Source organism: Salmo salar, chromosome 05 (assembly GCF_965601325.2).
Source record: "Salmo salar chromosome 05, fSalSal1, whole genome shotgun sequence".
Classification (NCBI taxonomy): domain Eukaryota; kingdom Metazoa; phylum Chordata; class Actinopteri; order Salmoniformes; family Salmonidae; genus Salmo; species Salmo salar.
The window spans coordinates 64,055,915-64,081,232 of NC_138295.1; the positions used below are offsets into that span (position 1 = coordinate 64,055,915).

At 41.8% G+C, this 25,318-nt stretch overlaps 2 protein-coding genes across 10 annotated transcripts in view; both read right to left on the reverse strand.

The window, feature by feature from the left end:
• The window catches only part of ddc (dopa decarboxylase), a 31,726-nt gene extending 23,217 nt beyond the window's left edge, over nt 1–8,509 (reverse strand). The window contains exons 1-4 of one of the 3 annotated variants that reach the window (XM_014201049.3): nt 8,358–8,509; nt 4,659–4,866; nt 3,262–3,375; nt 2,568–2,687 (exon numbers count right to left, since the gene is read on the reverse strand). In XM_014201049.3, the coding sequence (XP_014056524.1) occupies nt 2,568–2,687; nt 3,262–3,375; nt 4,659–4,859 (435 nt within the window). In that variant the 5' untranslated portion in view covers nt 4,860–4,866; nt 8,358–8,509. Of the gene's footprint in view, nt 1–2,567; nt 2,688–3,261; nt 3,376–4,658; nt 4,867–5,926; nt 5,946–7,973; nt 8,117–8,357 lie in introns of those variants that run through there. The other 2 variants (XM_045718534.2, XM_014201050.3) reach the window with 2 other exon arrangements.
• Nucleotides 8,510–10,397: 1,888 nt separating this feature from the next.
• LOC106605415 (growth factor receptor-bound protein 10) overlaps nt 10,398–25,318 on the reverse strand; it is an 82,968-nt gene continuing 68,047 nt past the window's right edge. For all 7 annotated transcript variants that reach the window (XM_014201041.3, XM_014201040.3, XM_082975389.1 and 4 more), the window contains 12 exons: nt 24,491–24,647; nt 21,396–21,511; nt 20,718–20,792; nt 19,246–19,383; nt 18,809–18,919; nt 16,762–16,857; nt 16,447–16,521; nt 16,048–16,164; nt 15,588–15,654; nt 15,387–15,474; nt 15,105–15,198; nt 10,398–14,925 (listed from right to left, as the gene is read on the reverse strand). In XM_014201041.3, the coding sequence (XP_014056516.1) occupies nt 14,779–14,925; nt 15,105–15,198; nt 15,387–15,474; nt 15,588–15,654; nt 16,048–16,164; nt 16,447–16,521; nt 16,762–16,857; nt 18,809–18,919; nt 19,246–19,383; nt 20,718–20,792; nt 21,396–21,511; nt 24,491–24,647 (1,281 nt within the window). In that variant the 3' untranslated portion in view covers nt 10,398–14,778. The remainder of the gene's footprint in view (nt 14,926–15,104; nt 15,199–15,386; nt 15,475–15,587; nt 15,655–16,047; nt 16,165–16,446; nt 16,522–16,761; nt 16,858–18,808; nt 18,920–19,245; nt 19,384–20,717; nt 20,793–21,395; nt 21,512–24,490; nt 24,648–25,318) is intronic.

The window sequence follows — 25,318 nt, forward strand, 5'->3', positions numbered from 1 at the left end:
CTTGCTTCAAGGCAAGCAACACTGAACCATGCATGAGAGCCCCAGCTGTTCCAGACGACTGTGTGATCTGTAGCCAATGTGAGTAAGAGCTTTAACCAGGTTAACATTCACAAGACCGCAGGGCAAGACGGATTACCAGGACGCAAACTCAGTGCATGCACTGACCAGCTGGCAAGTATCTTCACTGACATTTTAAACCTCTCCCTGACCCAGTCTGTAATACCAACATGTTTCAAGCAGACCACCATAATCCCTGTGCCCAACAACGCCAAGGTAACCTGTCTAAATGACTACCGCCCCGTAGCACTCACATCTGTAGCCATGAAGTGCTTTGAAAGGTTGGTCATGGCTCACATCCACACTGTCATCCCAGACACCCTGGACTCACTCCAATTCCCCAACAGATCCACAGATGACGCAATCTCTATTGCACTCCACACTGCCCTTTCCCACTTATGTTAGAATGCTGTTCATTGACTACAGCTCAGCATTTAACACCATAGTCTCATCCAAGCACATCACTAAGCTAAGGACCCTGGGACTGAACACCTCCCTCTGCAACTGTATCCTGGAATTCCTGACCGGACACCCCCAGGTGGTGAGGGTAGGCAACAACACATCCGTCACGCTGACCCTCAACACGGGAGCCCCTCATAGGTGCGTGCTTAGTCCCCTCCTGTTTTCCCTGTTCACCCACAACTGTGTGGCCGCGTACGACTCCAACACCATCATTAAGTTTGCCGACGACACAACGGTGATAGGCTTGATCACCGACAACGATGAGACAACCTATAGGGAGGAGGTCAGAGACCACACTCAATGTCAGCAAGACAAAGGAGCTGATCGTGGACTACAGGAATCGGAGGGCCGAGCACGCCCCCATTCACATTGACAGGGCTGTAGTGGAGCGGGTTGAGAGCTTCAAGTTCCTCGGTGTCCACATCCCTAAGGATCTATCACGGTTCAAATACCAACACAGTCGTGACGAGGAAGCTGAAAAGACTTGTCATGGGTCCTCAAATCCTCAAAATGTTTTATATAGCTACACCATTGAGAGCATCTTGACTGGCTGCATCACTGCTTGGTATGGCAACTGCTTGGCATCCGACCACAAGACGCTACAGAGGGAAGTGCGTATGGCCCAGTACATCACTGGTGCCGAGCTCCCTGCCATCCAAGACCTCTATACCAGTTGGTGTCAGAGGAAGGTCCTAAAAATTGTCAAAGACTCCAGCCACCCAAGTTATAGACCTTTCTCTCTGCTACCGCATGGCAAGCGGTACCAATGCATCAAGTCTGGAACCTTCAGGACCCTGAACAGATTCTACCCCCAAGCCATAAATAGTTATTTAAATAGTTAACAAAATAGCTACCCGGACTATCTGCATTGACACTTTTTGCACTAACCTTTGCTGCTACTGTTTACTATCTGTCACTTTATTCCTACTTATATATACATATTTTATTTAAATACCTTGCACCCCTGCACATCGACTCACTACTGGTACCCATTGTACAGTATATAGCCAACTTATCGTTTCTCATTGTGTATCTGTTATTACTTTTATTATTATGTGCTTTATTTTTCAATTTTCTTTCTCTCTGCATTGTTGGGAATGACCCGTAAGTAAGCACTCCACTGTTAGTCCACACATGTTGTTTACCAAGCATGTGACGAATACAATTTGATTTGATTTGACAGTATTATAATTTCACTCGCAATCATAAACGCAAATCTCATTCATTAGCTTCTGTTTTAATAAAACTGCTCCTAAATGCATCTCATACTCTTTCGAATGCTCCTCGGAACATGGTGCATCATGTGAGATGGCAACTTGTCACAGCTCTCATTAGGCTGGCAACAAGTGAGAGGAGGCCTATTTGTTGCCATAGTGAAGTGCACTTAAAACCCCAGCCATAAACAAAACACCCCTAGGATGAGCCATGCTCCTCGATTGCTTCAATAGAGGGCCAGCCTTTTATCTCTCGCTCTCTCTCTCTCTCATGCCTCAGCCACCTCTCCTATCTTATCACTTGCTGAGACATTCACTTCAGCTGCACTGCAGTATCCACAACAATAAATGAATGCTGAACGCTTCACCACACGAAGTAAGTACCCACACCCCCAACAACCCACACACACACACACACACACACACTAGTCCATCTTTGGCTGACATATTAAAAAGGCAATTTCCTGCTGTTTATTTGGTGTTGTGAAGTGAAAAATAACAAAAAATATATGACAGACAAATTGCTGGCAGCGACAGAATCGAGAGCAGTCAATTGCTTTTCCTATTTTCCTAACATCTACATTGTTTGTAAAGGCAGTGGCATGGACTGTAAATATGGCATTGACCCTACTGTGAATGCCATATGTTCTGTACTTGGCAGTCCTTACTTTGAATATGACTATGACAAATATCCCATCAAATTTTTCATTTCAATTCATTAATTGAGCAATTCATGTATTTCAAAGTACGCTGTGGAAATGCAGCAATACAACTGTGTAAATAAAACCAAAGTATTGTCTAACCCCAAAGAAATGGTGGGTAGTTTTACCATACCTGGATGACGCCTCCTCCTTGTCCGTGTGTCCCGGCGATGAAGTCCTCTGGCAGCTTGAGCATCTTCCCCAGCCAGTCCATCATGACTGTCTCCAGCTCTGTACACGCCGGGCTGGCAGCCTACAGTAACATGGGGTTAGAGATAGGGTCAACACACAGCTCTGTACATGCCGGAATGGCAGCCTATAGTAACATGGGGTTAGAGATAGGGTCAACACACAGCTCTGTACACGCTGGGCTGGCAGCCTACAGTAACATGGGGTTAGAGATAGGGTCAACACACAGCTCTGTACACGCTGGGCTGGCAGCCTACAGTAACATGGGGTTAGAGATAGGGTCAACACACAGCTCTGTACACGCCGGAATGGCAGCCTACAGTACGTGGAGTGTAGAGTTACCACACCATTTGGACATGATGAGCGAAAAATGCTAATATCGGTCCATTGAATTGAATGGGATTTGTGCCACAAATGCTAAAACATTTATATTTGGAAACAGTGCCATGGAATCTAAACCAAAGCATGGATTGCTGTCATACCTTGTCCATAAACAGTTTACAAGGTAAGGAAGCCAATGTGTAATTTTGTAATTTTGGTGAACTATCCCTTTAATGTCTTAAAATGGTGATACTGTTCAAATCACATTAAAAAGAAAGAGAGAGGATGACAGAAACAGATGACAAGGTCATACATACCCAGGAGAATCCGATGCAACCAATAGCTCCAGACAGCATGTCTGCCAGCATGGCCGGGAAGGAGTTAGCCGTGGGGAAGTAGGCATAGAAGTACGGGCTGTGCCAGTGGGTCACCTTAACACAGAGGAAGAGTCGTGTCAGGTAGCCTAGAGGTTAGAGTCTAGTTCGAATCCCAGGTGTAACCTGACGGAGAAAATCTGACAGGATGTGTGCTGGCAATCAGAGGTTTGCTGGTATCAAAATCCTGCTAAATAACATGTCTTGCCATGGTGCCACTGAGCCCTTGAGCAAGGCAGTTAACCCGATAAACTGTTCCAGGCTGAAATCCCGTCTTGTGCCTGTATGGGGCACCACGGTAGAGGCTGCCAGTGTCCCCGTCTGTCTCCCTTACATGCTTTTCCCATGGTGAGTCATTCATTAGACTAACTGGGCTTATTCCACACTGTTAAAAGCAGAGGTGGTAGAGGAAAAAAAGATGATAATGATTGATAATGGAATAACGGCTTTCATGTTACAGCTAAGGAAAGAGTTTGGGTTGGGAGTCGGGGGCAGATAGATTGAAACTGGTTTGTTTCTCTGGCAGTGAGATTATTGTTGTGAGGTTAATCATTCATTTAAAGTCTTTGAACTTTGCCATGTGAAAGGCCACAGAATGCGGGGCATTTTACAACCACTTGTTAAAACAACTATATGGCTGATACGTGTCATATAGAGTTAATGTGAGCTTTCATTAACTGATTGCTCAGTGCAAACAACAAAGGACAATGGAACACCTTGTCTCGTTAGCAAAACGTTCAACACTGAAGCTCCTTACTGTACATCTTCTGAATGATTTCTAAACAACAGTCAACAGACCAGACCAAAATATGGAATTCCATATGCACCACCTATTCATAAGGAAGTATGCATAAGAGATTCAAACACCTTTATGAAATCTGTCATAATGACTATTGCAGTATGATTAATAATAGCAATTATAACACATTTATTTAATATAATGAATAATCTCTTGAAATAGATCTTTTTTTATCCATTGTACAGTGGAAATGTGTATTCTTACTGCCATGGAAGAGGTTGGGAGCAGCACAGGGTTAGCGGTTAGTGACTCTGTGCATTGAGTGTTGTGTATGTTCTCGTGATCGTTCAATGCAGCCGGATACCACTGGGTAAACAGCTCATTGGTATCATCAATATTATAATTTTTAATTATGAACTTTTCACTGACGAAATCTGGGAGAAAGCGGATCTCCAATAACGGAGTACCTGACCTAGACAGAGTTATGAAGGCCTTATGTATGCCACCTTCAAGCAAAGTGTTACCGTCATTTTATAGCTGTAATCACCCTTCAATCAATAGTCACCTCATCTATAATAATATAATAATCTAAGCCGCCTACCCCAGGCATGATGACCCTCTCAATGTCTTTGACTACGTCCTCGTAGGTTTCGGGCTCCTCAGGGGCCTCCTCAGGGATGAGGGACCGCAGGTACCCAGGCTCCACATCGGGGTACACCGGCCTCTGCTCTATGTTCTCCAGGTAATCTGCTATCAGGTCTACCATCTCCTTCCCTCTCCTCCGGAACTCTGCAGCGTCCATTGTACAACTGGAACAGACAAATGTCCCACTTTATTGTCCCAACCTTTAGTAACAGTCCCATACACGTAATCCCTGAGTACATTCACGCGCACGCACACACACACACACACACACACACACACACAACTTAGCATAATGTATTATTAAGGGAAAGCCAGCCACGTTGCGGACATCGACGCCTCGCTTTCTGGACAAACTAAACCTCTTTGCCCTGCTGCGAGGAAAACAACACTGAGCTGCAGACGTGGGCCCCTGCCACTCACGAGGACTGTGTGCTCCCAATCTACATGGCTAAAGCGAGTAAGACATTTAAGCGTTTTAACCCAAGCAAGGCTGCCGGCCCAGACGGCATCCCAAGCCATGTCCTCAAAGCATGCGCAGACCAGGTGGTTGAAGTGTTTACAGACATATTCAATCTCTTACTATCTCAGTCTGTTGTCCCAACTTGCTTCAAGATGTCCACCATTGTTACTGTACCCATGAAAGCGAAGGTAACTGAACTAAATGACTATCGCCCCGCAGCACTCACTTCTGTCATCTTTAAAGTGCTTTGAAAGGCTAGTTAAGGACCATAACACCTCCATCTTTCCTGACAACCTAGACCCACTACAATTTGCATATAGACCCACTACAATTTGCATGTAAGAATGCTGTTCATCAACTATAGCTCAGCCTTCAACACCGTAATGCCCTCCAAGCTCATCACTAAGCTCAGGGCCCTGGGTCTGAACCCCTCCCTGTAGAAATTGGGACCTGGACTTCCTGATGGGCCAACCCTAGATGGGGAAGGTAGGCTACAACACCTCTGCCACGCTGATCCTCAACACGTGGGCCCCACAGGGGTGTGCGCCCAGCCCCCTCCTGTCCTCCCTGTTAACCCACGCACGTCTCCAACTCAAGTTTGCTGACTACATAACAGTGGTAGACCTGACTAACTGTCACGTATTTCGTTGTGTTGAGGAAAGGAGGACCAAAATGCAGCGGGATTGTGGACACTCATGTTTATTCCTGATAAAAACAGGTAAGGTATCCACTTGAAGAAAAACAAAACAATAAACAATACTCACAACGGCAACAGTGTAGCAGGCTCAAACAAACGCAGTGCGCACAACAATCTCCCACAAAAGACAAACACACCCTCATATATGGGACTCTCAATCAAAGGCAAATAGACAACACCTGCCTTCAATTGAGAGTCCCAACCCCAATGAACCCAAACATAGAAACAGACACACTAGACTAAACATAGAATACATGAAAATCAAACAGTGCCCAAAAACCCCGGAATACCTAAATCAACTGCCCTACAACAAACACACCACCCCTAACCACATAAAACAAATACCCTCTGCCACGTCCTGACCAAACTACAATACCAATTAACCCTTATACTGGCCAGGATGTGACACTAGCAACAACGGCAAGACAGTCAACAGGGAGGAGGTGAGTGCCTTGGCAGACTGGTGCTAGGAAATAACCTCTACCTCAACGTAAAAAAAACAAAGGATCTGATCGTGGACTACAGGAGACAGCAAAGATAACAAGCCCCCATCCACATCTAGACAGAGGGTCAAAAGCTTAAAGTTTCTCTGTGTGCACATTGCTGAGGACCTGAAATGGTCCCTTTACACGACATTCGGCTCCTAAGATCCTCACAAACTTCTACAGATGCACCATTGAGAGCATCCTGTCAGGCTGTATCACCGCCTGGTACGGCATTTGCACTGTCCTCAATCTCAGGGCTCTCCAGAGGGTGGTGCGGTCAGTCCAACGCACCATCGGGAGCACACTGCCTGCCCTACAGGACATCTACAGCACCCGGTGTCACAGGAAGGCCAAGAAGATCATCAAGGACCTCCGCCACCCAAGCCACGGCTTGTTGACCCCACTACCAAGTTTTTTTATTTATTTTTACATTCTTTACGTTTTAGTCATTTAGCAGATGCTCTTATCCAAAGGCGACTTATTGTAGTAACTACATATATTTTTTATACTTTTTCGTACTGGTCCTTCATCTACAAGGCAGACACAATACAGGTGAATCTAAGCTAGGACCGAGAGACTGTCCAGTACCCTACTTTACCCCTTGTCACTGTCACTAGCCGGCTACCACCGGGTACTCTACCCTGCACCTTAGGGAATGCTGCCATATGTACATAGTAATTGAACGCTTTTAACTTTAATAAAGTTTATATACTATTTCTATATCTACTGCATTAAATGTTTTAGATTTTATATTATTGTGCGCTTGTTTGACATTTACTGTATTGATTGATAGGAACCAGGAACATAAGCATTTCGCTGCACCCGCCATAACACCTGCTAAACTGTGTACGCGACCAATACAACTTGATTTGAACACAAGAGCAGCATGACAAATACTACATACTTATATTGTGAGTTGATGTACTGATCAGATAGATAACATAGTGAGGCTAATACAGTACAGAGAGGTGTTCTGCCCCTGACTGACCACGGGTAACACTGCTACTGATAGTCCCCTATAATCCGCTCTAATGCAGGTGTGTGTGTGTGTGTTTGTGTGGTGTGCATGTATGTGTGTGTGTGTGTGTGACCCACTAAGTCTACTGCTCTATTTGATTGCTTGACAGAAAATTCCATTAGTGGTGATAAACCTAATCACCGTGCTGGTACACTTCTGGCTCTTTATGCCCTATCCAGACTCCAAAATGTACATATCTAACATTCAGCAAGTGGTTTAGTGCAGCATTTCCCATGCAGCGCCACGGAAACAAAGTGTCTAAAAGAGATTTCTAATCTGTTTCCGTGGTGGCCTAATCTGAAATGTATGATGAATAACACATGCAGGCTAAAAATGTAAGGTATGTCAGCAAGTTTCTTGCAATGTTTACATATTGAAGATTTATCAAAATGGGGAACGACAGCCTACAAAATTCAATACATAAAGCTAACTGTAATAGAACAAACGATCTGATTCAAATGACACAGATCAGAGGGAATTTCAAGAGCAATAGAGAAGCGAGAGAAAAAAAACTAAAGCAATTGCACTATAGTCTATCAAGCTGTTACGAAACACCACAGTACATCTACAGAATCGTATCATTCTGAATGCCACCCACAAAAGAGTTCTACCTGGAACCAAAATCGGTTCTCCTATGGGGACAGCTGAAGAACCCTTTTGGATTTTTTTTTCGTAAGAGCGTACAACCAAACATAGTCATTCAGGTGTTGTTATTTCTATCAATCCTCTCTGCCAGAGCTGTACGTATCAAGTTAAGGAGTGTTGATCTAGGAACAGTTTTGACCTTTGGACCATAATCACTAAGATTATATATACACCGGAGGGACCTGATCCTAGATCAGCACTCTTACTATGATACGGTACATACATCCCCTGGTGTGCATGTATTCTGCAGCCCAGTAGAGACCTGCAGTCCTGAAAAACCATAAGAATAATAGAGCGGTGGGTGGGTAGATGGTGGGTGGTAGTAGGTGGTTGGCGGTGGGTGTACTCACGTTGTCGGGCACAGTCGTGGTCGGGTCCTCCTCTCCTTCAGTCTTCACACACAGCAGCAGTGAGCAGTGGAGTGGTGTACAGCAGGAGCGACGAGCACAGCTCTTTTATCTGCCCAGTGGCCCCCCTCAGCCAGCCAATGGGAGTGTGGCTCCTGGCCAAGGCAGTGTGCACAGGCAGGAAGGACTGATTCACAAGGAGTTAATGAGATCCTACTAATTTTCCACACAGCCTGATCGACACAAAGGCTTAGCACACAGCTACCTGTTGCACGGCACTGTTATAACTACTATTGTTAATTGATATTACTGTTAGTATTACCACTTACCAATAAAGCCTCATAATCTTGGGTTTTGGCAAGCATTTAACTGACAAACATCATTTCAACCAATGTGGTATAACTGTTTATTACATACTTATTAACTACTAATTTAACGTTTACAAACTACTTATAAACCCTGATATGACTCATTTTAAGTATACCGTTTTGGTTGATATTTGATATAGTTAAATCAATAAACCAAACTCCTTTGTTGATTTGTGGTGGAAATCTGGGTAAAATGGATTATATTGATAGAGGAAATTGAAATAATGTGAACTATGTTGACTTTATACACTTTTTGCCTTCAGGGTTAATATTTTAGACTTAACCCATTGTCAACAAGCTAAACCTAGTTCCAAAATCCATATGGTTATGCATCCTCTAGGGTCTGTGGATATCTTAATGCTTAAATACACATTTTAGTTTATACAGACTGGCCAGATGTCAATCTGATGAAAGACCTCAAGCAAGATAACCTGATACCTCTTGTCATCTGAAAATCAGAGTACATCTGAATACTCATCTGCATAACCAGGATGTTGGTTTATCTACATTCTCTTATGGGCCCTGGATGGTAATTACCAATTGTGAAGTTGTGAGTACGAGTTAGATACATTCATCAACCATAAACTAAAAGTACAGCTGGTGCTCGCAAACAAATTATAGTGTTCACAAACCAAATCAATAAATAATGTTTTGTTGTTTCATTTAACTGCCGAAAATACTGTTATAGAGGTCATTTCCTTAGTGGGTTACGTCAGAGTTCAGCATGGGAGAAGTCGGAGCTCAGGGATAATAGAACAGTTTCCTAGTAATTACCTGTTGGAGGGGCGGTCAAGTGGATTTTTCTTTACAGTTGTATGCTTGTATTTACGACCTTACAAGATGTTATTAACACAGCATTAGGTCTGTATAGAGTAAATTGTCCAAGTCAAATTCTATGCATCTCAGCTCTTAACCGTTTTGTGCCAACATCTGTAATGCTTTTGAATGAATATTGATTGTTGGGACGTGAACAATCCTGAACATTTGAAATATGTTAGTTCGTGACATTTGTCCCTTAAAGGGGCAATCTGCAGGTGCTACATCATTTTTGGGATTTATAAATGAATGATAAGTAGCTTCCCACTGATTATTGAAGAATATAACTTATAAATGCCTCATGAGCTTAGTCCAACTGTCGTACCCCCACCAGAACCCAAAATATAAGCTTGTTTTACTTCAATGTTTGTAAACAAAGAAAATGTAAACAAACTACATGCCTTCAAAACAAGATTAAAACTATCATTTCTATATCATGAATGGTCAGTCCTTGCATCCATAGCTCTGTCTATGAATTTGAGAGTAGTTACTCCAGCCCCATCCCTCAGCTTTTGACGGAAACATTGTGCGGGGAATATGCTTTGTTATTGTTTCAATGGATGATTGCCCATTTAAATAGAGTATTTGATTCGCTATTCGTAGTGGTTGTCTGCCATCTACTGGGCAAACATGGTGAAGTACAACCCCACGTACAGTTGAACATTTCAAGCAGACATTTCAAGCTAGATGAAAATATATAACTAAACTCATGGTAAGTTGCAGTAGAATTGTAATGCCATCTAGAAGAAGTAGCATTTGCAATAGTATTCAAAAGAAACAGAATGATTTGCAAATAGAGTAGTGATTTAAATGTCCTTGATGAGGACTTCCCTACCAAGACAATACAGCACAGCTTAAATTAATAGCAATGAATTAATGTTTTATTCTAATTACAATAAACAGAACATATCAGTCCCTTATTTGTACAAAAATACCTGAAAAGGTTACAATGAAGATATATAAGCCATTCAGCTATTTACAGATCGAAGCAAAGCACAGTATGAATACAGGATCTTTCTCTTAAAAAGAGATACAGGTTCTTTTTTTTTGCATTCCCTGAAATACATAATCGTTTATTTTTATATAGATCTATATATATTTGCTTTACTCCTTTGTACAGTCACCGTATCTTGCATTGTGACAATATATGCAAAGCACAAGAGTCATTATCGATCACTGGGAAAGGTTCCCATGAACGGTCCAAAGTCAGCTCTAGTTTAGTGCAGAGAAAAAGGTCATCAGAGGCACCTGCTGCGTTTTAGGCTTCTTGAGACAAACAGACTTACACAAGAGAAAAGAGGGCACCTTAAATCAACTGTGCTGTACTACTGTTTTGGAGAAACTACTGGTATGCTGAAAGAATATCATAAAGGCCAAACTACTTACTAAAGAAAAAAATTGTTTGGCGAAATACTATTAACCCCAAGTTGATCAAAACAACTACACAATGTATTCGTTGCACATACAAAATCTCACTGGTCTGACGATATGACCAGTTTTCAACAGGCTCCATGTCAACCCTGAGCAACCCAGTTACATTCATTTCTCTGACATAAAAAAGTACATTTACTTAATTCACTTTCATCAGTTCACTACTTTGCAGGTGATTCAATGTCACTAGTAATATTCTACTAGTTCATAGCAAGACACTATGTGAGAGAACTCGCCTCTGATATGAATGTTTCTGAATACGAAAAACACCTATGTATCTGTATCTAACAGGCCTAACCAGTTAGTGTTGAGAAGTCAGTGATGTCTGAGTAGCTTAAGATGACCTGCAGGAACTATGAAAAGATGTACACCCAAGCCAACTCCAGTTCCATACCAGCAACATTTCAATATTACAGACATTTGTGAAGAGGTTTTTACATGACAAACACATAAGAAACAAACTCGATATGCACATTAAACCAAATGATAAAAACCACTAAAATAAATCAAGTTTCTTCATTTCATAAGTAGTTAAAAGAGTAAGCCAATGCGGTAATAATAGTGATCTGTAACCTAAATACAGTGTTGCATCTACATGGTTTCATATGCTAATATGGTACATTGATTCAGTACACAACTTTTACATGAGTTGCATATAACATTGTACAGCTAAGATTACCATCGGAGGAGGCAATCCTAACTGATTTCTACTGAAATCATTATGACCAATGGGAAGATATATTGTCCGACGTTTTGACCTAATTTAGCATAGGAGTAGGAAACAGCTTTGGCACCTAACCTGCTCATTGTATAGTCATAATGATGCCACACCCAGAGCCAGACATTAACATATATTAAATATTCATGAATCTGATCACACCCAATAAACAGTGAAGTGTAGCTCTCAAAATTCCATGGAAAAAATACTGCAGTGGGCATCTAGTGGTGCCATCACATCCAAGCCTTTCTAATTGGATAATACGCATAGCACACTATGTTGTGGAAAAGACTTAACTATTTAATGTACTGTACACCAATTTGTTTTTTACAATTGTGGCTCAAGTATTGTAAAGGTATAGCTTCACTTCTGACACAAAAAACTAAGTTCTGATTAACGCAAAGTTTAAACAGTGAAAGTTCTGTAAAATGGAAGACAACTAACTGTAATGAAAGTGACAGAGCAACTGAACTGACAAATCAAAAAACGGTGTGAATTTGAAAATCAACTCATGAATTAAATATCCAGATATGAAATTCATTCGATTGACAGTATCAGTGAAAGTCACACTTAAGAAGAGGTCAAATGTTTAAATATGTAAAAAAAAATTATATGTCATCTAATTCAACCTGTGTGTTTGAAATATTATTGAGGAGTTCATGTGAAAAGATTTCCTAAATGTAGAAGAATGTGTGAGAGAAAGGCATTAAACTGAATATCGATGTGAAACGCACTGTGACTGAAATATTAGTGACTTTTATTCCCCACACCTTTTCTACCGACACCAATTTGGAATGAAAACCATGACATTAGGGAACACCACTTGCTTCAATGTTACTTCATAGTAAGTGTTGGTGATAAAATAGTTTGAGTGAAATATAGGCTATGTAATAGATGCTATGTAATAATTACGCAGTTCAATCATTCCATGGTAATGATAAAACAGTACCGAACAGCGCTGAGAAAAGAGCTACATTTCAAGTAATCACTCACATCTAGATAAATAAATAAATTTCCGAAACAATACTTGAAATGATTGAGTCATTGCATCTTATTTTAAAAAATGTCACTGTGCAGAACTTGTAGATAGTGTGGCTAATATTCTGTATCTGAATCTATCTAGCTTAAGACACCATAAATAAAATAAAAAGATGGCTCTTTCTTAATGTTGCGTTACAGGTAAAAACATCTTTACAAATCGGTGTGTACACTGCAACCTTGGACAGCCTGGACAGTAAAAACCCTTCCACTTCAGGGTATCATCCATTACTAGGGCTTCACAGTGTCTGTTCGAAAAACAATCATTCAATCACATCATGGAAAAGAAAAGCAACAAGTCCAAAACGAATGGGCTTGGTGTGAGTCCCAAATGGCACCCTATTCCCGATATAGTGCACTACTTTTGACCAAAGCCTTATGGGCCCTAGTCAAAAGTAAGGTAATGCACTATGTAGGGAATACGGTGCCATTTGGGACGCACCCGTGGATTAAGAAGATGGGTCCTCACAGCAGATGAGTCGATTGATTCCAGTTCAATTCTACAGACAGCACAACAGACAGACCGACCTTGGACTGTACACGTCAACTCTGAGCTAGTCAGATCCCTCTAGTGGATCACAACAGGTTGGTGTAGTGGTTATATTTCCCTGTGTTCTGACGGAGGGAATGCAAACAGGTGGCTTTAAAAGGAAACTGTGGCAACCTCCCCAGTGGCCTAAGTTAGGTTTTAGTCATATAATCATAACCATGTCTTCAGAGAGCGTACAACATGGAATTACAGTCCACAAGATGGCCATATGCTTTCCAATGTTTTACATATAGATTATTATTGTGTTGACACCAAGAGAGACCCAAGAGCAGAGCCTTCCTTAGCTGTTATGTTGCTTGTTATCACCTGAAGAGCAGCTTGGTAGCCTAGTGCCATTCTGAATACGTACTGTAGGCAACAATAGAAGGGTTGGTTATAGCACACAGTATAGGACTAGGCTAGCAGCGTGGACCTCAACAGCTATCTATTACGTGGACTTAAATGAGTGGATGAGATGGGGAGTGAAGGAATACCTGTAGTAGTTTATATTTTGGGGGGGAAGTTCATGTGGTTGTATGTGGAACACCGGATGGTGGAGCTGATGACGGATTGATTTAACACTGAACTGGATGTAGTGATTTAGTTGTTGTTGTGTGACTGTTAGAACTCTATACGCTCCAGACTACTGATAAGAAACTAAAACGGACTAAGAACACATTTGATGATGCAGTACTAAAATGTTATGAATACAAAAGCCTGTGAGGTCACCAAAGAAGGAAAGAAAGAAATGAAGAAAAGTCCTATGAGAGTGGAATGAATGGATCCTGTGTAGTCCTTGAGTATCCTTCAGCTCCATCCTAAGTTACCAGCTCCAGCCTCTCCTTTCCCACAGCCTGACAGACAGCTGGCCTCGTGATCTGTCTCGTGATGTTCTTTTTACGAATATCAGATTGTCCATCCGTCCCTCCAACACAGGAGGGATTTGCCATTGTTGGTAACGAGAAGAATGAGAGTAGAGGAATTCTTCTTCAGTCAGTGTGGAAAGGCCTGTTCCCAGTTTCACAAGCGCCAAACTAGAAAACAATCAGCTTTTCAAAAAAAGGTTGTAGTATAGATGATTTGCAACAACAAAAAAATACTTTCATTATGTAAAAAAGTGGCCCAGACTAAACAAAGTCCTGATGATTGGACAAGGAAAATAAAAACTACTTTGATCTCATAAACTGTCACTAAACCGTGTCAGTGGATCAGAGCTTATTGGTGACTATGAATACAAACTTGAAAATGTTTTTTAATTTTTTTTATAAGAGTTAATAACAACGTGGTGCATCTTTTTGCTTTAATTTTTGCTTCTTTATCTCCTTCTTCCATCTGGAACACAGAGGTCACTGAAGTCCACTAGCGTCCATCCTAACCCACCAACCACTCCATCCCGTTCCATCCGCAGTCTCTGGCAGCTCATGACACATCCACAACAACATGAGTTCATCACATCAGCTTCTCCTAAAGAAAAAGTATTGAGTTTGTTTTTAGGCAGAGTCCGGTCAAGTCATAGGTCAGGGGTCATAAGGCTACGAGGGTGCAGGGGTGCTTGAGTTTACAAGGCAGGACTCCTCTGTTGAGCTGGTAGAACTCCACCAGCTGGATCAGGTCGGTGAATTTGGTGGACCCGTCGTCAAGGCTGAAGAAGATCTGGCCGTCCTCTTCACACTGCAGGACGGACCATAGAGACAATAGTCAGGTGAGAACAAGAGGAAGTAATGAACAACAAAAGTTACTTTACTCCATAAAATTGTTGGCTGTTTTACTTGGTTTTCTAGTGTGCCTGTAGACATAAGAGAGAGGGGGAGGTCAAAGAGAAGCCCAGAGGCAAGGTAAAGCTCACTTACTGGTAAGATCTGGAAATGCTTAATTTTCTGGTGATGGCACAGTGTGAGGACAAAGGCCTTTGGGTTGCTTTGACTGTCCCTCAAGAGAAACAACCTGAGCAGAAAATGGAGAAAATCAGTCTTTGGTGAAAACTTCAACGTCTGTCAAATTTACAAATTTAAATCCAACATATGTTGGCATGTGGGCTGGGCATTCTGAAGATGCAAGACACTTTAATAATGAAATAAATCCTAATCAAATATTAGGTTGGCCGTGTGGTTGCAGAGACTGAGGAGTCTTACCCGTCCACCTGGCCTTGTTGGTGGATCATCCGATGGGACTCTTCTCGCGTTATCCGCCCATGGAACCACAGCTGTGTTCTGTGAATAACTGGACGTGGAAGTGGAAAGGAGAGCTTTAGGACAGGGTCAAGGCTTTATCTACACAGAATGTAGCCAACTCAAATAACACAGGGATTGTGAGAATTTATGTTGTTGAATTACCTGAGTTTAATAAACAGGGATGTAGTGGACTGGGACTACCTAGAATGTTCATCCGTTGACTTCTCTTCTGAGATACAGAACAAACAAACATGGATTAGTTTGTTAATAAAAGGTTCTTACTTCATTGGCACAGCTGCATTACGGATAGCATGATAGCTTTGTGACAAGCATGACCCAGAGAAAAGTTGTTGCACTCTTGCTCAGATTATTTATAAATCACCAATGTTTCAGAAGTAAGTTTTCTTTCAGACCATAAGGTCATATAAGCATTGTAATAGCTTAATAACGTCGTAGTCGCATCATTGTAATATCTTAATAACGTCGTAGTCGCATTGTGGTCACGTTGTAGTAACATTGCTGTAACGTAGTTACGTTGTAGTAAGGTTGTATTATTGTTGTAGAACCATTGTAATAGTAACATTGTAGTAAGGTTGTAGTAATGTTGTAGAAAGAGACTCACCCTCCAGGCATTACCCTCCTCCATGGCAGCGCTCTGGGCCTCCAAGGGATTGTCGATCACCCTGCCTATCCTTCCTGAGAAATCCATGGCAACCAGAGAATTCTCGGACACACTCCGCTAGGGGGCGACAAAGCAGTGTCAATGTCAATACACTTCCAATGTAGAAAATGCCCTGTTAAGTACTAGGGCTATTTCTCAATTGTCTGTCATTGAAGTCCTCCTCTCTCCTCACTTCCTTCTCAGAATGCACTGGACAGTGTTGGGCCAGTAACCGAAAGGTCGCTGGTTCGAATCACCGAAATAGAGGACACAAAGAATCAAGAAAGACAACCGAGAAAGAGTCTGGATGTTAACAACAGTTTGGCTGGCACCTGTAAGGAGCTAAAAGGAGAGGCTTACCACTGGTGTTGAAAAGTGTGACAGAGTTTTTCTCTGCTGAGGAATCTTGTAGTTCTGATAGAGGACTATTCCATACTGTGAAGAATAAGGAGAATATCCACAAATGAAAAGGTTTGCTTTTGTTTGGGTTAAGTCAACCAATAGCAAACCTTCCAAAATATTCATCAAATTCATAAAGATAGATAGTATTCAAATTAGCATGGTATAACTGACTCTCACAACAACCCAGGTGAACTGGCATCTGATACAACCCTCTGGTATAACTGTGGCACTACTTTGCAGTGTATTGAGGGCTTGTTGCCATGGCGTTGGTACCTTGAAGAGTCTGAAGGCTGTCATCCAGGAAGTTCTGCTCTGTTCGTCTTCAGTACACAACATCCTCAACTCTTTCAGCTCAGTCCTCTTGTTGGGCTGTCAATTAACACACAACAACCAATTAGAGAGACCAAACAAACACCTCATCATTAGAAACAACCATTCAGACAGTATGGTTGTACTAAAACCCTCCTCCCTCGTACACTGACATATCCCATGAGATGATAGTTGATCTTGTTCAGGGTTGGCGGGGGGGAACTGTAATCCATTATGTTACCAGCAAAATATTGTAATCAGATTACAGATACTTTTGAAAAACTGGATGATTACTTCTAGGATTACTTTGAAATTCAGAAATTCTTTGACACCTTTCTGTTGTCTCAATGACATTCAAATCGGCATTGAAAAAGGTGTAAGTTTAAGTTTTTCCACCTGAGCGAGTCAGAGACCACTATGATGACACACCAAATGCGTTAGATGGAATGCGGAAAAAGAGCAGGAATGGGCTTTTGTAGGCTACAGTCCAAAGATTATCCAACTTGAATAAATGCGTAGAGGTAAGGACGACAGCAGTGGTGCAGTCTACGGGCGATACGGATATCACGTATTATTGATATCTACATAGCACAATGATGTGAATCACACCGCTGCTCTCTCTGTTAGTTATTTGCTCATTACAGATTGTGATTGTTGCGGATGGCTATTTACAAATGTTTATGTGTATTTTAACCCAATAATAGTTGAATTGAAGTTTAAGCTGCCTATCAATCATTGTTTTTGCAACCAGTGGACAGCGAGTGAAAAAATGCACTCCCTCAACAGCTGCATAGTGCGGATCCCAGCCTATAGAATAAAAGTATGAGTTGCTCCCTTCTAAACTCCTCTGTGGTATTGTGCGCCATAATGTCAAAAACAAGTTTCATTTAAGAAGACCACGAGTGGGGCTTTTATTGTTCAATCTAATTTGTGCTGATTCAAAATGCCCATGGGCCTAATGGATACATGATCAAACTCACACACTTAGACTTAAACAGCTGCAAATTATCCAGATACCAAATTGTCACCAACAAAAACGTATGCAATAGGCCTATAGTAAATGCAGCATATGGCATACATTTTTTACATGCAAATAGCTTTTTTCAGGAAGTGCTCAAAGCATGCCATTCCATGAGAGCAGCATTTATTTTTCTTACTCGAAGCAATGAGCCCAATCAGTCCTCTATGACAACAAAAACAACAGAGTTGGCTAATAAGTCCTTTGTTTTTGGGTTGTGCTCAGGTAAAGCAATTTGCCTAATCTATACTTCCATATTTCTAGGTCTTATTCTTGAAGATAAAGGGGTATTAAATTAACTGGAATGAATGTAAATACTGTAGGATAATTGTATTATTATCTGTATAAAATTAGAAAGAATGGATTAGAAGAAGCCAACATAACAAACCCATAAAGTAAAATGCAACATCCATTTATGGCCAGCTATGTAACCTCTAACATTGATTTATCCTGCAATATATGTTGTTCAATTGGTAATATAATGTTTTTTCTTCTTCTAATGCCTCTTAAGGTGAAAGTAATCTGCAAGTAATCAGATTACATTACTGAGTTGAGGTAATCCAAAAGTTATGTTACTGATTACAATTTGCGACAGGTAACTAGTAACTGTAACGGATTACATTTAGAAAGGAACCTACCCAAACCTGATCTTGTTGCAGAATAAAATAGGATTTTGTTTGATTTTGGTTTCATTCTCTATCCATTTATTATATAGCCAGTAAGTGGGTCAACACAGAGCACACAATGGCAGCGAGGCCTGCCTCTCGTCAGGCATGTCTCAGCAAGATACAGGATGCGTACCAAATGGCAACCTATTCCCTATATAGTGCACCATTTGGGAAGCAGACACAGTCTAGACACGACACTATTCAATAACTGTAATAGGAGACGGCTTGTCCTCCATAGAAGACAGCGGAATAATAGACAACATATGAGCATCTGAATGACTTGCAATGCCTCGAGTGCAGAGGCCTTTCTTTCTCTTGAACGCACCTTTATACAGAACTCGTAGTCTGTCGGCGCACTGTGTAGCTTCTTGCCTGTTGTTACTGTGAAGACATTGCTGTCCTCCAGGTCTGCTAGTAACTGTAAATGCCTGGGCTCCTGTGGAGGATAAATCAATAGCCGATGTCATTTCATCACAAAGAAACTTAAGCCTGGAGGTAACAGAGAGCAGAGGTCCACTCAAATCAATAGCAGCTTGTGTGGTTGTATGGGACATAGAGAAGGCAGGCATCTCTGAGCAGCAAGTATGTACACAGATGATTGAGGCAAGCAGCCTCTTAACTAGCAACTAAAGTATTACACTTTGTAGGCTATTACTAGTGCAGTTTAAATGTAGGATATTGGCTCAAGGATTTGGCAATACAAGCCTAATACTAACAGAGTTAGTGTACTAAGCATACAGTAGAAAAGAGTTGGCCAAATACCTTCGACGTTCCTTTTGTAGAAAAGTAAAGTCCTGAGCGTCTAAGGAACACATACAGCTTCTTCCAGGATTTCCTGCCCATCTCTTTCACATATAAAAAGCCCTGGATCTCAGGACAACTGCTGGAATTCAAGAAATTCTGAGAGAAGGAGAGAGAAGAAGGCTTTAGCACAAATCAAATATCATAATTTTCATGGGGCTCGGAGAAATAAACCTCCACCGCCTTCCTTCCTAGCCAGAAAACAAACATTTATATAACGAACAATCTTGGCATTCTTGTGATACCAATTTTTATGAGCCACCTTAAGCATGGGAGAGAAATGTTCAGACAGATGTTCTGTCTTATGTAACAGTATCAACCAAGACACATACACACTATAGAGACAGACAATTCAACAAGGAGTTCTGATTCTGACAGCAAGTTGTTGCAAGAACTGACTGGAGCGATAAGATAAGCACCTACTGCTTTTAACATGCCCTGCAGAATACAGAACTCTCTCTGCCACATTCAGACACTGTCTCCTGACCTGACAAGACACTAATTAAAGGTGCAATATGTCACTTTTTGATGACCCGACCAAACCGACATAGAAATTTAAGTTAAGGATCTGACATTCTCATTGAAAGCAAGTCTTAGAAGCGGTAGATGTGTTTTATGTGTGCCATTTCTATGCTTCCCGTTCTTAAGTTCCGCTTTTGCGTCTTTCACTCCCGGCTTTGTACACCAGCTTCAAACAGCTGAAAATACATTATTTTTGGTAATGGAAAAGTTATTTTACAGCGGTTTAGACAGCACACTGAATCTCTACATAATGACTGAAAGTAGGCTAACTATTAGAATTTTTGCAACCAGAAAATAGCGTAGCGGAGTTTTGCGTAGTGCACCTTTAAGTGATCCACTGTTTATGATCTGCCTTCACTGGATTCCTGGAACCGCCCCCAGCCTGCTCCTTCAATCTGACCATGTCAGGAATGGTATCATTTTAAAAGCTTTCTGCCATAGTGGATGGATTCCAGTCATGGGCCTTTTAATAACGCTTTGTCACACTATTACATTTGCAGGCTGAACATGTAAACTTCATTCCATTAGAGCCTCAGGTCTTTAAAGGCACCATGCATCTACGCTGTGCTGCCTGGCGCAGGATGGGAGGATGATGGCCTGACGCGCTGTGCTTTAACATTCAGTACGTTCCTTTACTCTCCTCTCACAGTTGCTTCCCTTCAGAAGCTGTAATGTCTGTCTGTCTGTTTGTCTTTCTGTTAGGCACGCCTGGCCTGCGTGTGCAGAGACACTCGTATGTCAACAGAACATCAAGTGTTACAGTCTGTTCTCTGACAAGACATGCGCACAAGGAGGTCAAAGGTGAGATTTTTGAAGGAGATCAGACATACAGTACACAACACAGACTGAAGTATCTTCACGGTTCCACGGTCTTCACGGTTCTACGGTCTTCACGGTTCTACGGTACATACCTGTAAAAGTTGAGATGGTGGGATTGCACCATTTGTTTCCTGGCACCATGCAACCATATGCTCGGGAAAGAAATTCTGTTGGTAAGTGAGAGAGGAAAGCAGTCATTTAGCGAGGAGGTTGTGGGTAAAAGGAAACTCAGAAGGATGGAAAGGAAACTCAGAAGGATGGAGGTGGAACGCCAAGAGACATTAAATGAATGCCCTTTCCCAAATGAAAATGAAGAAAAACATTAAACAATAGCATTTGTCTCATAGCTTTTCAAACTAGTTTCAAACTGTTTCTTAAATAAGTATGTTTAGGGACAGTTTCCCGGACCCTGGTTTAGCCTAGTCTTTCTGAGTCCTGGACAGTTATATCCACCAGTCTAACAGTATTATCACAATCTGTTCATTTTTCCGAATGTGAGTGGGTACATTCCTATAAAGTGAGTGAAAGATAACGCCCACTTGATTGTGAGAGTGTAGTGGGATTTTTCTGGGTAATATGCAAAATTTAACAAGCCCAACCAAACATTCTCCACTCATTTATGAAGTGCACTGCTTGTAAACAAAAAATAAAATCCAGGCTGTTTAGCTTGTTGTAACTGTTTACACATGTAAAGAATATAAATAGGACAAGCAAAAACTCTGCAGGCGAGCTCTGAGATTCTTTGGGAAAAAAAAGAAAAAAAAACCTACCAAGGGATTTCTGAAGAATTCATATTTGGCATAGTTCTTCCTGAACAGAAATCTGCCCTCGCTGGTCATGGATGCCTGCACTTGTACCACCAGCTCATGGTCCTCCAAGCACCTCTCTGTCGAGACAGAGAGAGAGAGAGAAGGAGCTAGTTACCAAATGGAAGTCTAATGGAAGCCAAATGGAAGGACACAATATCACGTCTTTAACAAGAAAAAGAACAACATTTGTAATCATTTTCATGTCCTGAACATTGGGTGTAGAGCAAACAATGAAAGAACAAGCAGTTCAGCCTATGACGCCCCCCCCCCATCCCCCACTCCCTGCGTACTCTGCCCACCCCCTCACCCTAACACACCACCCCACACACACCCTTATCTTATCCCAAACTTGCAGACAAATCAGCATGTTCTCACTATATTCCAGGGTTGGGATCAATTCCAGTCAATTCAGGAAGTACACTGAAATTCCAATTCCAATTCTCTTCAATGCTTTTCAATGAGGAGCATTTGGATTTGGAATTGGAATTTGGTTTACTTTCTGAATTGACCCCAACCCTGCTATATCCCCCCCCCCCATCCTGTCGATGTCTTGAGCATACATTCACTCCCCCCTCTCTCAAACAATTAGTGGGGCTATGCTGCTATGCTATACAGGCCCTGCTGTCTGCCTGGACCACTGACCCTGCCTGGCCCCTGCTCTCTCTGCAGTAACACATGTTTCACATCCAACTGTGGAAGCAGGATTCCTAAATAGATTTTGGCAGCAGGAAAGGAGACACTGGGGACTGGGGAGGAAGGGCCCAGGCTTTCTTGGACATGCAGTAAGATACTCGCACTCATTAGGAGGGAGAGAAAGAGGAAATAGACAATGTGGACGTTTTCAGAAACTATGTGGGTACTGATGTTGCAACCTGGTTGGATTCCAGTCCGCTTACATCCCAAAAAATGGAGAGCCAATCCAGTACCTCCTCTACCTTGCCTTTACTGAGGCTCTTTGGTGAGTCACTACCTCTCTGACCATGAGTCAGTCAAGCCCCTGACTCACTAGCTTAAAGCCTGTAGAGGTTGTAACCCTTTGTGGGGGAAGCTGAGGGAGGGTCATTGGCCATTATACTTATCAGCTATTCTCTTCACCCGATGACTGACAGTGGCCTTCTCTCGCTCTCTCGCTCTCTCTCTCTCTAAGGAAACACCCCCACTGATTGTTGGGTTGTCTTTCAACTATCTCCTCTGGATTCCGCCATTCTGAAGAGAAGAGACGACTCAGTAATGACAGAAGCGTTAGCCTTCTTTATACCAGGGAGTCAGGGACTCTGTCTCCATTTTGGATCTGTGTGTCTCTATGTCTTTTCCAGTTTCCTCCTTAGTGAGGGGATTGGGAGCAAGGTTGCGAAAGCAACATATCTAATTGGCTGGATGTCATTCTTATACAACAAAGCCCATCTGGACAGGCCTGGTCAGATTAAGGAGCAATTAGGAAGAGTGACCTTGCCTTGCCTCTAGTGGACTGGACTCACCATAGAGAGCCTGCCCTAGCTCCATTCAGGCAGCTTCTAAAGGTCAGATCAGCACTGGTTCCTTCTACAACGAATGGAGGTTGCGTACAAATGGCACCTTATAGTGCAATATAGTGCCTTGTAGTTCACTATAAGAAAAGAGTGCCATTTGAGATGCACCCATAGTCTGTATAATTTGGCCATTGTAGAGGGATGATGTTATACTGGCTATCCCTACTGCACTTAGCACGGTTCTGGCAGCGCTGACACCAAACCAATCAGAACAGATCATGTGACGGTATTTTAAGAGCTTTAGAGGCCTGTGCTTCAGATATGTAATATTGTTGTGTTCTAAATCGCCATATAATGTTATTAGTTTGAAGATTTAGAAATAAATATGCCATTTCCTTTGGATTATAATGCGCTCAGGATATCAAAAGGAAATTGACGTTTATTAGCAAATTCATTAAAAAAACGTTCAAAGCCTGGATAATTCAGACACACATATCAATATGAACTATACCCTCTTCACATATGCAACATAAAACCTAAATAATTACTGCAAATAATACTGCATATAATTGTTACCCTTTATGTTGTGCGTACATATTGTGTAGCCTATATCTCAGTGTTTAGGCCTAAACATTCCCAGAAATACAGTACTTTCATTTTACCCATCTGCTATAATGAAGATATAAGCCCAGACACAACATGTGTTTTATGATTGCTCGTTCCTTAGGGGGTTGAAGTTTGGAGCATTCTGCTTCTCAGAACTCTTAACAAATCACTGCAATGCCGCCACATTAACAATTCCACGTCTTGACTTACACAACCTAATATCAATGCAACTAACATTCAGTGAGACTAGCGTTATCCTGTTCAGCTATCGTATAAGCCCAAAGTAAAGTCCCTGTACAAATGTTGACTAGCATGGGGGGGGGGACTAGTTATACAGTAACTAGACACAGCAAGGTACCTGTATGAGCCAGTGATCGCTACTCCTGGTCCAGAATTAGATAATAATCTCTAATCATATTTTTACCATATTATTACACGTGACCATATTATGGTACATTCTTATCTCTAAATGTAAGTAGCCGTATATCCGTTCTCAGGTACGGTAACAAACTAAGGTTTGGGAGAGTGATGTCAGGAGGGTTCCCGGTCCTGAACTAAGAGCCCGTTGTCTCAGACTGCGTCTCAAATGGCACTCTATTCCCTACATAGTGAACTTCCTCTAACAGGGGCCATAGCGCTCTGGTCAAAAGTAGTGTACTATATAAGGTGCCCCATACACCAGACTCTGAAACCGCCTAAAAGACTAAGAGCAGGCACAGACAGGCAGCTAATGACTGTTAACCAAAATAATGATATACAAGAGAAAATATAGGCTATAGATGTAGGCTATCTATTATTTATGATGACTCTTGGTTTCCATAGCGAGACCTCTGTTGACTTTAACATGAGCAGGAGAACATGTTCATTATCCTGTTGGCTTCTCACAGAGCGAGGGCCGAGGGGGGAGGGAGCGCTAGGCTATGTCCTGCCAGCCAGCCTGCCCACCAGCCCACCCATCCAGCGCACCAGGTTGCCACTTACCAAGTCCGAGAAGAGGGTGATGCTCAACAAGTGCCCAACTGTTGTCGTCCACACAATGGCTTTTGTACACGAGGAGCTGACAAAGATCTCTTGCAGTCATGTCGGCTGGGATTTCCACTACTTTCCCCATGCCGTCCTCGCTGAAAATGTTTATGATCTAAAAGAGGAAAGAAAAGGCCCTTTCATGTTAGAACTATTCCCAGACACAACCTCGTAGGCAGACAGACATAATTCAGATAGATGAGACGCATAGTTCAGGAGTAGACAGGCACAGTTTTACATAGAAAGCATAACTAGATAGCACAACATTTGCAATATAATACCAAGAGCTAATTCACTTTCATTCATAACCAGGCGCGTTTGATGAGCATACCAGACATATACAATCCATTCTCAATGGCAGCGGTTTGTGGGAAAATATAGGTTCTAAAAACATAAATGTGACACTCATCAGAATCATACTTCAAGCTTAAATACTAAGGGGACTGTTTTAGTCCTTCAATCCACACCACCTGTTTCCATAGAGATTACCCACTGACTGAAAGATACTGCATAGAAAGATTGTGTATAGAGATACAATGTATAGATAAATACTGTATAGAAAAATAGTGTATAGAACAATACAGTATAGAACAAGATACTGTATAGAAAGATACTGAAATATACTGTATAGAAAGATACTGTAAAGAGGAATATAGCAGATTAATAGAAACAACGGATAAAGCCCTGATAAATCCCCCTCTGAGCACAGATCCTATTTCCTCTGGTTCCCCCAAAGAGATTTTAGTAGGAATTTAGCTTCCTTAGCCTTCCCACTTAGGCTACAGT